General features: G+C 45.2%; 1 protein-coding gene across 1 annotated transcript; it reads left to right on the forward strand.

Annotated features, from left to right (window-relative positions):
• The first annotated feature begins 454 nt into the window (after positions 1-454).
• On the forward strand, positions 455-1,090 carry LOC124689634 (E3 ubiquitin-protein ligase ATL23-like). Its single transcript, XM_047223131.1, has one exon. It carries the CDS (start codon positions 455-457, stop codon positions 1,088-1,090), a length of 636 nt encoding a protein of 211 aa, XP_047079087.1.
• Positions 1,091-16,245: the final 15,155 nt, after the last annotated feature.

Here is a 16,245-nt window from a genome sequence, read left to right on the forward strand (position 1 = left end):
GCTCCTAGATACGACTGAATGTATATCATCCAGTAAGCATGACTGCGACGCACAAAACACTTTCATAACGTACCCATTCTTATATCTCCCACGGCAGCCATGTCTCAGTGATTTCGCTGGTTGTCGTATGAACCATCTCTTCTCTCTACACGAAGTCTGTTAGGATTAAGCACGATCTCACACGGCAAGGCGCCAGGTGCTCCGTCGTATACTGTATACGTGTGTTGGAGTAGGAACTGGTTTTGTCTCTACTCAGCTAGCATTGCAATCGATCCGTGCGTGTGTCCAGCGATGTGTGTGTTCCACACGTGAGCTGCTAGGGAAGCAATCTGTGTGTCTTCCACCAGATCGATATCTATAAGCAGTGCGCCTACTTGTTGTACCTATTGTGTCCGTCTTGCCGGAGTTGAACCCGTACCGCGCGCCGGAGACTACTCGATCGGCAAGTCGAAACATGGTTTCGCGGAGAAGCAGCAACCTCGTGTTGCTGGCCATCACCATCGCCCTCCTCGCCATCCTCCTGATGTACCTGCTCTACCGCCGCTGCCGGTCGCGCCTGTCAGAGCGGCGCGCTCGCCACGACGATGAGCCGCTTCCTACCCCTCACCTCGGGCTGAGCATGCACGGCATCGCTGCGCTCCCCACGTTCACGTACGGGGCGCGGGCGGCGGCGGTGGAGTGCGCCGTGTGCCTGCAGGAGCTGGAGCACGGTGACGTGGTGCGCGTGCTGCCGGCGTGCACGCACTTCTTCCACAGCAGCTGCCTCGACCCCTGGCTGCGCGCGCACGCATCGTGCCCGGTGTGCCGTGCACACCCGGAGCCAGAGCGCCTGCGACCGGGCGGGGCTGCCCTTCCGCCGCCGTTGCCGCAGCTGCGTCACTGTGAACTGTCGCCGGAGCGGCCTACATCGACAAGGATCTTCGCAGACGACATCTTCGCACGATCGCCGCTGAGGAATGAAGGCTCGACGAGCGGGTCGAATGACAGGGTCATCTCCAGGTCGCCGTCAAGGGCACCCATGGTGGACGAGGCGTGTTCATTGGAACGCACATATGCGAGCGGCATCGCCATCCCCGCCGGCGACGTTTAAGCAGGTACAGGAACAGAGGCAGCAAATGTTACATAGCCTCCTTCTGTCCATTCAGTTGCACCGTGTGCAGTGAATAAAAGGAACAATGTCACAGACACCATGCAATGCTTAGATGTTCATTTTAGATCTTTTCATCCGGGTCGCCGTTCATTGCAATTGCCCTCACAAGACCACAGAAGATCTTATTGGTGGTGAAGCGTAGACACGAGCTTCCATGTTTTTGATCGATGCTCCCACGACTCTCCATAGACGCTCTTCAGCCTCCACTTAAAACAGTCCGGTTCGAAAACATCGACATCAATGTGCATTCTGCCCTTCCACCTCAAACTCACATTTAGTCCTTGCATGCAAGACCACCACTCATTCCCTCGCAATTCTTCACAAACATATTAGGCATATCCATCAACATTCTGAATCTTTCCACTCTTCGCTCTCCAAATTTGGTTTCTGACAAGAAGGGATCTCCTTCTGGTGTGCTAGAACACCACAAAATTCCATCCTGTTACTCAAACCCTAGCAGTTCAACATGCTAATCTTCATTGGGTATTGTGTGGAGCTGTCCAGGCAGCCCCACTTCAACGGTTGTAGCCCCACTTCCCCACTCTCCTCACTATCCATGTAGCTTGCCCCTTCATTTAAGTTTTCTATCCCATCCCCCGTCTACCCCGAAAGTCCTCTGGTCTCCTCTTGTCATCCAAAATAGAAAACCCATCGAACATTTCTATCCTTATGTAGTCGTTTGAATTTGTTTTTATTTGGACACATGGCTTTGGTAGTTTGATCATTCCTCTTCACGATCAGCGGTATGGAAGCCACCTTTTTTGTCCATCATGATCGACGTCCCTCTGACATTCATGCATATTGGGTTGGACCTCTCACTATTGGGCCAGCTCAATACCCTTTCGCTATCCTTTCTTCCTTCCACCACAAGAAAAATGGCCAGGTCCGTATTCTCCTTTTCACCAGCAACATTTTCCAGCGTTGAAATGTCTATAATGAAATCCAATTTTTTTGAATTACCCTTCAGTGGCGGGTAATTATTTGTTCCAGTTTGGCTAGTCACCTCATCTTCCGTCTCGTTGCTATTCTTATCTCCATCACCCGAGCTGCTATCATCAAACAGATGAGGGGGATCCTTCCTCCAAGACGCTTGGACACTTCTGGACCGGGAATCTATGATGTCGGTGTTAAAGAAACACCAATAACTCCCCTCATTTTCTATCACCCTAGCGTTGGAAATCATTTTCATTCCTTTTCTTTGGCATAAGTGCTTTCAACCGTTTCCCATGTTGTTGTTTTTTCACCTTTTCCCAATGTAATGCTACAACCTCTGTCCTTATGACCGTTCATACGATATGTGAAACAAAACTCAATGATGTACTCATATTCAAAATTTCACCACTTCATATTATCTCAATCCCACCTAAAGCAACAAACACCTCATCAATGGCATGGAAATTTTCAGCCTCACTTTCAGACGCAAATATGCCAGCGACCCCCACATCAGCTTCCATGAGCTCACCAATTTTCTTACCTATAGCCTCTACAATAGTTTGATTCATCATTTCTAGGTGATCCCCTCGATATCCATTGGTCTCTCCAACAACATTTCCGTGAGAGCTCGCACATCCATGGCACCCACCTTCTTTCCATCCGACCAACGATTCCATAATCATTGTTTCTATGCTTAACAACCTCAAAATCACGAGCAACCCTTTTACATGGTTGTATAATGGAGGGAAAACTGAGAGCCGACCTAGGATTTTATGGTTTACAACCCTGTTCCCTAGAAAATAAGAAACATCTGGAAATTAATGAAGACACATGTACCTCTTTTCTATTCTCTCTCATTATCTGGATCGTTGGTTCTCGCTTGCATCGTTTCTATCACTCCTATTCCATCACACCTCCCTCTCTGTGTGTCTCTCTCTCTCTCTCTCTCTCTCTCTCTCTCTCTCCCCCTAAGCATGTGCCATGCAAATCAGTGAGTAATATTAACAATAAGGATGTGACTACCTGGTGGTTGCATGCTTAGGGGTGCGATCGGGCAGCTTTCCATCATGATAAAGTTCCCATGACCCCGATACCTCCAGCGCATTACATAAAAGGTTGCTCCCATATCATGTTATCCTTCCCTATTTGTCATTCTTCTCCTCAAAATGCTTGGTGAGACTCACTTCTAACCTCACTGTTCGAAGTGGTTCAAATGCTTGCAACCAACAAATTTGCATCATCTGATACCTCCTTGCCGAGATCTTTGGCACATATTATAGCTCTAGCCAAATAATTGAGCCATGGATCCATGTCACAAGAAGAAAATGCATATATAAAATAAATGCAACGGAAAGCTGATAGTTTCCATAATTTATTATTGTTTTAAGATAAAGGAGAAGCTTGGTTGATGTATGTGGAGTGGATGCCAAGCTGGCCATAGTGGGTAGTGTCATATTGTTGGATCATGCATATGATATTGATGTATGATGATATCGCTATAATGCATATATAGTATCATGTAGAAGCATCATAATCTCATTATATTTACTAGCAAAGGCTAGCATGGCGGTACGCCACACCCATCGGTACCCCGAAATTTCAAGACAACATAACTGTAGGCCCGAGCGGCAGATGTACCCTCGAGATTTACCCGTGGAGAAGAACTGGGGATGTGAGCAATCCTGGACGGCTGATGCATGTAGAATACATAACCCTGGAAAAACACCTACACTAGCTCCACCTGTCAAGCAAGTAGCTTCCATACAACCAGCATGGGTAGAGGGCACAAATGGTCCGACTCAAGAAAACTCGGGTAATCGTGCAACATCGAAAAGACAAACTAAAGTGGCGCGTGGGCTACCAAGTTCCACAGATAGAACGCCCTACAAAATTCAGGATGGGTATTGGTGTCATAGAAGCCGTCCTCAACCATAGAGGAAACACAATGGCACTTTACAACTCATATTGTTCCCAAACGATTACACGATGTGACTAGGTGTACCAGGCCACATCGATAAGCTATAGCGACAGTTGGTCACTCCAATGGGGCACTGGAGTAGTGGGAACGCCTGAGCACTTTTGGTGTGATCGACTATTTGTAGACAATCACCTTCATGACCGATGGTCTAACCAACTTAAATGTCCGAAAAAACCCAATCTTAATATCATAAGAAACATGGGCCATATCGCATAAGCACAATGGAGCACGCATGGTCTTGAATGCACTGGCAGGGCTTTTCAGCTGCTTCCGTTTGCGCGTCCAGGGCTCCTCCCCCGCCGCCCCTCCCACTGCCACTCCACACTAGATCTCGGTTGTTCCTAAGTATCCCACCCTCCGCTGCACATTTCCCCCTTCTTGGTGAGCTCGCACTTGCCTGTTATGTTCCACCCGCCACACCGACCTCGCCACCGCCATTAATTGGTTGTGGAGCTCTTGTGAAGGAAGGAGTGTGCCTGAATCAAGAGGGGCGCACTCGAGGTGGTTTTTCTTGATTTGGTCTCGCAGGACCTGACAGTTGATCGATTTGCCCAGGCATACCTCGACACGACCTCCGCGACCTGCCACCACATCTCGACCATAGGCTCACAGTATTGGAAATAAATTCAATCTAAATCGACCTACTTTACGATAGAACCTCACACGGCCGTATGTGCGTTGAGATTTTTGCTCCTATGTGAGTTTAGATGGACTCGTAGGCGGATCGATTTTTTCTCGAAGACCCGCTTCCATCGGACGGTTCCGAAATCTAGGATTTCCTTTATGACGGTGATGTGCAGAAACTCATACTTCTTTCCAATAGGCACGAGGATAAGATTGGACGGAAAAGAAGGCGCCGAGGTTCGATTGTTGGCCTTCTATGAATTCCTTGCAACTGAGATCTAGGAAACACTATGCTAATGAAAGATTACTTTGCGGAGGTTTGCACCTACTCGGCTCATCTTTTCCGTAGGGATCCAATGCATATAGAGCTATTCGTGAAAATTATGGAGGCATGCAAGGCAAATACCCTTATTTCAATCGTTGGAGAAATGCTACAGTCTTCTAGGATTTATTCCTCATCAGAAGATATCGGCCGCATAAAGGATGATGGCATTCGACATTCCGGCTGATTACTTCGATGCGTATCTTCACATTGCTAAAGCTACCTCTTTGAAGTGCGTTTGGTTGTTTGCCAAGTTTTTGATCCGGGTTTTTAGTCCTGAGTGCCTCCGAGCTCCCAACGAGGAGGGCACAAAATGATTGATGGCGCAAAATTAAAACAAGAGGATGACCGGGTATGCTTAAAAGCATGGATTAAATGCACTAGAGGTGGAATAACTGCCCTGCTTATTGTTGCGAGCAGTACACTGGACATCACCGTGATCCAACTATTGTACTTGAAGGTGGGCCTCAGAGGAATTTTGGGTTTGACATTTTTTTTGCCTGCATGGATCTCTTGGTGACATCAATGTCTTTCTGAGATGCCATCTATTTTATAGGCTTGCAAGTGGTGATGGTCCGGTTTGGAACTACAACGTTAATGACCATGACTATACAATAGGGTATTATCTTGCCAACAACATATATCCTTCATGGTCAACATTTGTGAAAACCATCCAACATCCAAAGACAGAGAAGGAATGTGTCTTTTTCAATGCTCGGGAAGCATGCTGCAAGGACATTGAGAGAGTTTTATGTGTCTTTCAAGCCATGTTCTCCATTGTTCAAGGTGCAAGTCGTTTCTGCGACAAGAAGTTCCTCTCAAGAATCATGATGCATGTGTGATTCCACGCAACATGATCATCAATGATGAGAAGGACCTGTACCTAGAGTTTTTCTTCGACAATGTTGACAGCCGTGTCAAACCCTAGAGAAACGTTGACCAGATCACAGTTTTCCTTCAGACTTACTGCTAGATTGAAAATCAGAGCACTCACACCCAACTCCATTATGATCTCGTTGAGCACTAGTGGCAGATATTTGGATCAATATTAATTTTTTAATTACGGACCATACATAATTTATTTTAATTATTTGATTGAATATGCATTGTGATTTATATTATTGTTGCATTGCATGATGTTGAAACGATAGTAATTTTGATATGTTTTAATGTTATATTCATATTCAATAGCCTGAAATGACTGTATATTCACCCAATTGCCCGATTTACGGTATAGGGTACATGTTTGGGGATCTGTTTTGCCGCAACTCGCGTGGCACCAAAAAGCGTGTTTCAGATATAAATGTTCCTACATACCCGGGTTTGGATTATAGAGAATCTGCTAGAGTTGCTCTGATACAACCATCAATAAAATCCAAACATATAGTCAGTGGCGGACTTATAGGGTATACACGGTATGCCATGGTGTACCCTGTGACCCTTTCGTGCAAGTATATACTCTTTTAGTGAACTGGCAGATTAATGAATCTGTGCCAATACATTCTGGCATGCATGTCTCCTTCAGGAACATCCATTGATTAGTTTTGGAAGCTTGTCCATCGATCGTTAGTTACTGAATTAGTTTTGGCAAGTATGGCAATGTTCCCTCTCCCTCTCCCTCACGATGCCCCTCCAGGCGAAGGGGGGGGGTCCTAGATCCCTCCCGCCACAACCTTCCCCAACCTTCCGGCCGCTAGCAAGGTCATGCGGCGCTAGTGAAGGGGGTGGCAGGGAACTTCTCTCGGGCCCCTGCGTGCGGCTGCAGAGAGGAAGGAGGCCGTTTGGGGGCTGGCCTCCGCCGCTGGGAGTCGTCGGCCCTCCTTCCTTCGTTCCCCTCTCTAGCTCGGCCTCTCCGGCGCTTGGGAGTGGTGGCGGTGGCTGGGTGCTCACCGAAAACCGGGTTGGGACCATGGATCCAGGGCGACAGCCTTGGGCGAGGGGTGGTGCGACGTCGACTTGGCGGTGGGGGCTGGTGCCGCAGTCTATGCTATTCGGCTGTGTGGGCGGTGAAGAGGCGGCGGGCATGGGCATGGTGCGGAGGTCGCCTCGATGGGCCTCCAGCATAAGATCTGAAGACTGTTGCTGCTCCTCCCTCCGGTGCTCGTCCCACCTCCCCGACCCCGAACTTACCTCCGGTGGTTGGTGGGTATGGTCGGATGTGGGCTCTGGACTGGGGGAAACCCTTGGCCTACGGTGGTGTCCATGCCATCGACAACGCTGACGCACTGTTCTCCTTCTTGAAGGTGACATTGAGGTTGTATCCCCTCCCTCCCTGCCCTATCTATCTCGGGTGAAAACTTGATACGTCTCCGACGTATCGATAATTTCTTATGTTCCATGCCATATTATTGATGATACCTACATGTTTTATGCACACTTTATGTCATATTCGTGCATTTTCTGGAACTAACCTATTAACAAGATGCCGAAGTGCCGATTGCTTTGTTTTTCTGCTGTTTTTGGTTTCAGAAATCCTAGTAACGAAATATTCTCGGAATTGGACGAAATCAAGTCCCAAGGGCCTATTTTGCCACGAACCTTCCAGAAGACCGAAGAGCATACGAAGTGGGGCCACGAGGTGGCGACACCACAAGGCGGCGCGGCCAAGGGGGGGCCCGCGCCGCCCTGTGGTGTGGGCCCCTCGTCAGCCCTCCGACTCTGCCCTTCCGCCTACTTAAAGCCTCCGTCGCGAAACCCCTGATGCGAAAAAACCACGATACGGAAAACCTTCCAGAGACGCCGCCGCCGCCAATCCCATCTCGGGGGATTCCGGAGATCTCCTCCGGCACCCTGCCGGAGAGGGATTCATCTCCCGGAGGACTCTACACCGCCATGGTCGCCTCCGGAGTGATGAGTGAGTAGTTCACCCCTGGACTATGGGTCCATAGCAGTAGCTAGATGGTTGTCTTCTCCTCATTGTGCTTCATTGTTGGATCTTGTGAGCTGCCTAACATGATCAAGATCATCTATCCGTAATACTCTATGTTGTGTTTGTCGGGATCCGATGGATAGAGAATACCATGTTATGTTAATTATCAAGTTATTGCATATGTGTTGTTTATGATCTTGCATGCTCTCCGTTATTAGTAGAGGCTCTGGCCAAGTTGATGCTAGTAACTCCAAGAGGGAGTATTTATGCTCGATAGTGGGTTCATGCCTGCATTGACACCGGGACAGGTGACGAAAGTTCTAAGGTTGTGCTTGTCTTGTTGCCACTAGGGATAAAACATTGATGCTATGTCCGAGGATGTAGTTATTGATTACATTACGCACCATACTTAATGCAATTGTCCGTTGCTTTGCAACTTAATACTGGAAGGGGTTCGGACGATAACTCTGAAGGTGGACTTTTTAGGCATAGATGCGGTTGGATGGCGGTCTATGTACTTTGTCGTAATGCCCAATTAAATCTCACTGTACTTATCATGACATGTATGTGCATTGTTATGCCCTCTCTATTTGTCAATTGCCCGACTGTAATTTGTTCACCCAACATGCTTTTATCTTATGGGAGAGACACCTCTAGTGAGCTGTGGACCCCGGTCCATTCTTTTAATACTGAAATACAAATCTGCTGCAATACTTGTTTTTACTGTTTTCTCTGCAAACAATCATCTTCCACACAATACGGTTAATCCTTTGTTACAGCAAGCCGGTGAGATTGACAACCTCACTGTTTCGTTGGGGCAAAGTACTTTGGTTGTGTTGTGCGGGTTCCACGTTGGCGCCGGGATCTCCGGTGTTGCGCCGCACTACATCCCGCCGCCATCAACCTTCAACGTGCTTCTTGGCTCCTCCTGGTTCGATAAACCTTAGTTTCTTTCTGAGGGAAAACTTGCTGCTGTGCGCATCATACCTTCCTCTTGGGGTTCCCAACGAACGTGTGAAATACACGCCATCAAGCATATTTTCTGGCGCCGTTGCCGGGGAGATCAAGACACGTTGCAAGGGGAGTCTCCACTTCTCAATCTATTTACTTTGTTTTTGTCTTGCTTTATTTTATTTACTACTTTGTTTGCTGCACTTATATCAAAACACAAAAAAATTAGTTGCTAGTTTTACTTTATTTACTGTCTTATTTGCTATATCAAAAACACAAAAAAAATTAGTTTACTTGCATTTACTTTATCTAGTTTGCTTTATTTACTGTCTTGCACTCTATATTAAAAATACAAAAAAATTAGTTACTTTTGTTACCATGTCTAGCTCTAAACCTGTTACTTCTTCGCCTGAAGAATTAGTCTTCACTTTTAAACAAGGGGATGAGGAGAGTTTTAAGGATGCTTGGTCTAGAATTTTTACTTCTTATCGTAAAACTGAACCTCAAATGACTCTAAGTTTGCTCCTTAGTAATTTTTATTTTGATCATGTGATTCGCTATAGATATGCTTTGGATACTTTAGTGGGAGGAGATTTCCTTCATTGCAATGGGGATCAAGCTTTTAATGCCATAAAGAAGTTGGTTGCATCACATGATTCAGCTAATAACTTTGATTCAGCCCTTATTAGCATTTATAATAGATTAAACAATCTCGAGATAAGTACATCTCGCACTGGATGACAACTACCACCATGTTCGTAATCGTCTTGAACAAGTTTTAGTGAACTCTAAACCTTCATTATGGGATCCTACTGTTAAAATTGTTATCGGTGATCAAACTCTTCGTGCCAACTGTGATATTATGTCTGAATTTTGCCTTATACCAGAGAGCATTTATAAATCTTTGAAACTTTGGGGAGTTGATGAAGGAGGAGAAGAAATAACTCTCATTGATAACTCCGTTATAATTCCTAAGGGAATAGCTGCAGGTGTGCATACAACCATTCTTGGAAGAACAATATCCATTGATTATCTTGTTATTGAATGTGTAGGGACAGGAAAAATCACACTCGGAAGATCCCTGCTAAAACTATTGGGAGCAGTCATAGATGTGGGAGAAGGCATCCTGGATTTCACCTCTATACCGGGGGGGAATCATACATTTCCTAAATCAAAGAGAAAGAAAAAAAACAAGAAAGGTAAGGGTAAAGCCCAAGGTAAGGATGATGCACCACTCTCCGATAATACTTGAGATACACTTTCTGCGCCTAGCTGAAAGGCGTTAAAGAAAAGAGCTTATGGGAGACAACCCATGTTTTTACTACAGTATTTTTGTTTTATATTTGAGTCTTGGAAGTTGTTTACTACTGTAGCAACCTCTCCTTATCTTAGTTTTATGTTTTGTTGTGCCAAGTAAAGTCTTTGATACTAAAGTAAGTACTAGATTTGGATTACTGCGCAGTTCCAGATTTCTTTGCTGTCACGAATCTGGGTCTACCTCCCTGTAGGTAGCTCAGAAAATTAAGCCAATTTACGTGCATGATCCTCAGATATGTACGCAACTTTCATTCAATTTGAGCATTTTCATTTGAGCAAGTCTGGTGGCCTAATAAAATCCATCTTTACGGACTGTTCTGTTTTGACAGATTCTGCCTTTTATTTCGCATTGCCTCTTTCGCTATGTTGGATGAATTTCTTTGATCCATTAATGTCCAGTAGCTTTATGCAATGTCCAGAAGTGTTAAGAATGATTGTGTCACCTCTGAACATGTTAATTTTTATTATGCACTAACCCTCTAATGAGTTGTTTCGAGTTTGGTGTGGAGGAAGTTTTCAAGGATCAAGAGAGGAGTATGATGCAATATGATCAAGGAGAGTGAAAGCTCTAAGCTTGGGGATGCCCCGGTGGTTCACCCCTGCATATTCTAAGAAGACTCAAGCGTCTAAGCTTGGGGATGCCCAAGGCATCCCCTTCTTCATCGACAACATTATCGGGTTCCTCCCCTGAAACTATATTTTTATTCCGTCACATCTTATGTACTTTGCTTGGAGCGTCGGTTTGTTTTTGTTTTTGTTTTGTTTGAATAAAATGGATCCTAGCATTCACTTTATGGGAGAGAGACACGCTCCGCTGTAGCATATGGACAAGTATGTCCTTAGGCTCTACTCATAGTATTCATGGCGAAGTTTCTTCTTCGTTAAATTGTTATATGGTTGGAATTGGAAAATGCTACATGTAGTAATTCTAAAATGTCTTGGATAATTCGATACTTGGCAATTGTTGTGCTCATGTTTAAGCTCTTGCATCATATACTTTGCACCCATTAATGAAGAAACACTTAGAGCTTGCTAATTTGGTTTGCATATTTGGTTTCTCTAGAGTCTAGATAACATCTAGTATTGAGTTTTGAACAACAAGGAAGACGGTGTAGAGTCTTATAATGTTTTCAATATGTCTTTTATGTGAGTTTTGCTGCACCGTTCATCCTTGTGTTTGTTTCAAATAACCTTGCTAGCCTAAACCTTGTATCGAGAGGGAATACTTCTCATGCATCCAAAATCCTTGAGCCAACCACTATACCATTTGTGTCCACCATACCTACCTACTACATGGTATTTATCCGCTATTCCAAAGTAAATTGCTTGAGTGCTACCTTTAAAATTTCATCATTTACCTTTGCAATATATAGCTCATGGGACAAATAGCTTAAAAACTATTGTGGTATTGAATATGTACTTATGCACTTTATCTCTTATTAAGTTGCTTGTTGTGCGATAACCATGCTTACAGGGGACGCCATCAACTATTCTTTGTTGAATATCATGTGAGTTGCTATGCATGTTCGTCTTGTACTGAAGTAAGAGAGATCTACCACCTTAATGGTTGGAGCATGCATATTGTTAGAGAAGAACATTGGGCCGCTAACTAAAGCCATGAATCATGGTGGAAGTTTCAGTTTTGGACACATATCCTCAATCTCATATGAGAATAATAATTGTTGCCACATGCTTATGCATTAAAGAGGAGTCCATTATCTGTTGTCCATGTTGTCCCGGTATGGATGTCTAAGTTGAGAATAATCAAAAGCGAGAAATCCAAAATGCGAGCTTTCTCCTTAGACCTTTGTACGAGGCGGCATGGAGGTACCCCATTGTGACACTTGGTTAAAACATGTGCATTCCAAAGATCCGGTAGTCCAAGCTAATTAGGACAAGGTGCGGGCACTATTAGTATACTATGCATGAGACTTGCAGCTTGTAAGATATAATTTTCATAACTCATATGCTTTATTACTACAGTTGACAAAATTGTTTCATGTTTTCAAAATAAAAGCTCTAGCACAAATATAGCAATCGATGCTTTCCTCTTTGAAGGACCATTCTTTTTACTTTTATGTTGAGTCAGTTCACCTATCTCTCTCCACCTCAAGAAGCAAACACTTGTGTGAAGCTGTGCATTAATTCCTACATACTTGCATATTGTACTTGTTATATTACTCTATGTTGACAATTATCCATGAGATATACATGTTACAAGTTGAAAGCAACCGCTGAAACTTAATCTTCCTTTGTGTTGCTTCAATACCTTTACTTTGATTTATTGCTTTATGAGTTAACTCTTATGCAAGACTTATTAATGCTTGTCTTGAAGTACTATTCATGAAAAGTCTTTGCTTTATGATTCACTTGTTTACTCATGTCATTACCATTGTTTTGATCGCTGCATTCACTACACATGTTTACAAATAGTATGATCAAGTTTATGATGGCATGTCACTTCAGAAATTATCTTTGTTATCGTTTTACCTGCTCGGGACGAGCAGAACTAAGCTTGGGGATGCTTGATACGTCTACGACGTATCGATAATTTCTTATGTTCCATGCCATATTATTGATGATACCTACATGTTTTATGCACACTTTATGTCATATTAGTGCATTTTACGGAACTAACCTATTAACAAGATGCCGAAGTGCCGATTCTTTGTTCTCTGCTGTTTTTGGTTTCGAAATCCTAGTAACGAAATATTCTCGGAATTGGACGAAATCAAGTCCCGGGGGCCTATTTTGCCACGAACCTTCCGAGAAGACCGAAGAGCATACGAAGTGGGGCCACGAGGTGGCGACACCACAAGGCGGCGCGGCCAAGGGGGGGCCCGCGCCGCCCTGTGGTGTGGGCTCCTCGTCAGCCCTCCGACTCTGCCCTTCCGCCTACTTAAAGCCTCCGTCGCGAAACCCCTGATGCGAAAAAACCACGATACGGAAAACCTTCCAGAGACGTCGCCGCCGCCAATCCCATCTCGGGGGATTACGGAGATCTCCTCCGGCACCCTGCCGGAGAGGGATTCATCTCCCGGAGGACTCTACACCGCCATGGTCGCCTCCGGAGTGATGAGTGAGTAGTTCACCCCTGGACTATGGGTCCATAGCAGTAGCTAGATGGTTGTCTTCTCCTCATTGTGCTTCATTGTTGGATCTTGTGAGCTGCCTAACATGATCAAGATCATCTATCCGTAATACTCTATGTTGTGTTTGTCGGGATCCGATGGATAGAGAATACCATGTTATGTTAATTATCAAGTTATTGCATATGTGTTGTTTATGATCTTGCATGCTCTCCGTTATTAGTAGAGGCTCTGGCCAAGTTGATGCTAGTAACTCCAAGAGGGAGTATTTATGCTCGATAGTGGGTTCATGCCTGCATTGACACCAGGACGAGTGACGAGAAAGTTCTAAGGTTGTCTTGTGCTATTGCCACTAGGGATAAAACATTGGCGCTATGTCCGAGGATGTAGTTATTGATTACATTACGCACCATACTTAATGCAATTGTGCAGTTGCTTTGCAACTTAATACTGGAAGGGGTTCGGACGATAACCCGAAGGTGGACTTTTTAGGCATAGATGCAGTTGGATGGCGGTCTATGTACTTTGTCGTAATGCCCAATTAAATCTCACTTGTACTTATCATGACATGTATGTGCATTGTTATGCCCTCTCTATTTGTCAATTGCCCGACTGTAATTTGTTCACCCAACATGCTTTTATCTTATGGGAGAGACACCTCTAGTGAACTGTGGACCCCGGTCCATTCTTTTAATACTGAAATACAAATCTGCTGCAATACTTGTTTTTACTGTTTTCTCTGCAAACAATCATCTTCCACACAATACGGTTAATCCTTTGTTACAGCAAGCCGGTGAGATTGACAACCTCACTGTTTCGTTGGGGCAAAGTACTTTGGTTGTGTTGTGCAGGTTCCACGTTGGCGCCAGGATCTCTGGTGTTGCGCCGCACTACATCCCGCCGCCATCAACCTTCAACGTGCTTCTTGGCTCCTCCTGGTTCGATAAACCTTGGTTTCTTTCTGAGGGAAAACTTGCTGCTGTGCGCATCATACCTTCCTCTTGGGGTTCCCAACGAACGTGTGAAATACACGCCATCAAAACTCAAGACTTCAATTTGCTCGGCGGCGGTGTTCTGGTGCCATTCCCTCATTGGAGGCACCTTTTTGAGATAGCAGGATTGGGTGGATGAGCTCGGTGGTGGTTGGTACGCATCGTCTTCGTCTGCTCTTGGCAGCTCGGTGTGTTGTGTTGTGGCTTGGCCTCCGGGTGGCGGCGTGGCGTGGCGAGTGCTCGGAGTCCTTCTCCCTGGCAACAACTTCCAATTTCCATGCGTGCTCAAGAAGAGATGTCCACCTCAGAAAGGTGCGGTGCCCTCAGATCCGGGGCGAGAAAGCAGGGAGCTTTCTATGGAGGTGGAAACGAAGGGTGCTTGGGCTTTGCTTGGCCTCCGGAGGTTGACAATGGTGCGAGTTCCTTATTGGCGGTCTTCTTCACTAGCTTCGGTGCCTATTCAGTCGGATTGCAAGGCTGGGCAATGGTTTCGAAGCTCAAGCCTGTCCAATTTGGTTTCATGCCTGGGAGGTCTACCATGGAAGCCATCTTCTTGGTACGACAGCTGATGGAGAGATACATGGAGCAAAAGAAGGACCTTCATATGGTGTTCATTGATTTGGAGAATGCCTATGATAAGATACCTCGGAATGTCATGTGCTGGGCCTTGGAGAAACACAAAGTCCCAATAAAGTACATTACCCTCATCAAGGATATGTATGATAATGTTGTGACAAGTGTTTGAACAAGTGATGGTGACACTGATGCCTTTCCAATTATAATAGGGCTACACCAAGGGTCAGCTTTGAGCCCTTATATTTTTGATTTGGTGATGGATGAGGTCACAAAGGATATAAAAGGAGATATCCCATGGTGTATGCTCTTTGCGGATGATGTGGTGCTAGTCGATGATAGCCGAACAGGGGTTAATAGAAAGTTAGAGTTGTGGAGGCGAACTCTAGAATCGAAAGGTTTTAGGCTTAGTCGAACTAAAACTGAATACACAAGGTGCAGTTTCAGTTCTACTAGGCACGAGGGAGAGGTTAGCCTTGATGGGCAGGTGGTACCGGAGAGAGACACTTTTCGATATTTGGGGTCCATATTGCAGAAGGATGGCGATATCGATGAAGATGTGGGCCACCAAATCAAGGCTGGTTGGATGAAGTGGCGTCAAGATTTTGGCGTACTCTGTGACAAGAGAGTGCCACAAAAACTAAAAGGCAGGTTTTATAGGACAGCTATCCGACTTGCGATGTTGTATGGCGCGGAGTGTTGGGCAACGAAGAGACGACATATCCAACAGTTAAGTGTAGCAGACATGCGCATGTTGAGATGGATATGTGGCCACACAAGAAAGGATCGGCTATGGAACGACGATATACGGGAGAGAGTTGGGGTAGCACCGATTGAAGAGAAGCTGGTCCAACATCGTCTCATATGGTTTGGGCATATCCAACGGAGTCCTCCGGAAGCGCCAGTTCATAGCGGACGGATAAAGCGTGCTGAGAATATTAAGAGGGTCGTGGTAGACCAAACTTGACATGGGAGGAGTCCGTTAAGAGAGACCTGAAGGTTTGGAATATCGACAAAGATTTAGCCATGGACAGGGGTGCGTGGAAGTTAGCTATCCACGTTCCGGAACCATGACTTGGCATCGAGATCTTATGGGTTTTAACTCTAGCCTACCCTAACTTGTTTGGGACTCTTTCATCTCTGGTTTTCAGCGTCCTGTAAGAACTTGCCTGCAATAGTTTTATTAATTTAAGGCCGGGTTACGATCTAATCTCTGAACAAAAGTATGGTAATGCGCCTTGCAGCGATGCAATATCTCATCGTGAGACATTGGTGATGCGTTGACTAGCTTTGTTAGATTGATCATGGATCCGTTAACTACACTAGTTTTAGCCACTATGGGAATGCACCATGCATGCATGTAGCTATTTTTGGTACTGCGTTTGATATATAATAAGTGTTCGGTTTTTAGTTTAATTCAGTTCAAATTCCAACTAAAACCCTGGCA

The sequence above is a fragment of the Lolium rigidum genome, chromosome 2 (assembly GCF_022539505.1).
Source record: "Lolium rigidum isolate FL_2022 chromosome 2, APGP_CSIRO_Lrig_0.1, whole genome shotgun sequence".
In the NCBI taxonomy this organism is placed as follows: Eukaryota; Viridiplantae; Streptophyta; class Magnoliopsida; order Poales; family Poaceae; genus Lolium; species Lolium rigidum.

Coding starts and splice junctions, on each gene's coding strand:
- LOC124689634 (XM_047223131.1), top strand. CDS start 455: ATGGTTTCGCGGAGAAGCAGCAACCTCGTGTTGCTGGCCATCACCATC.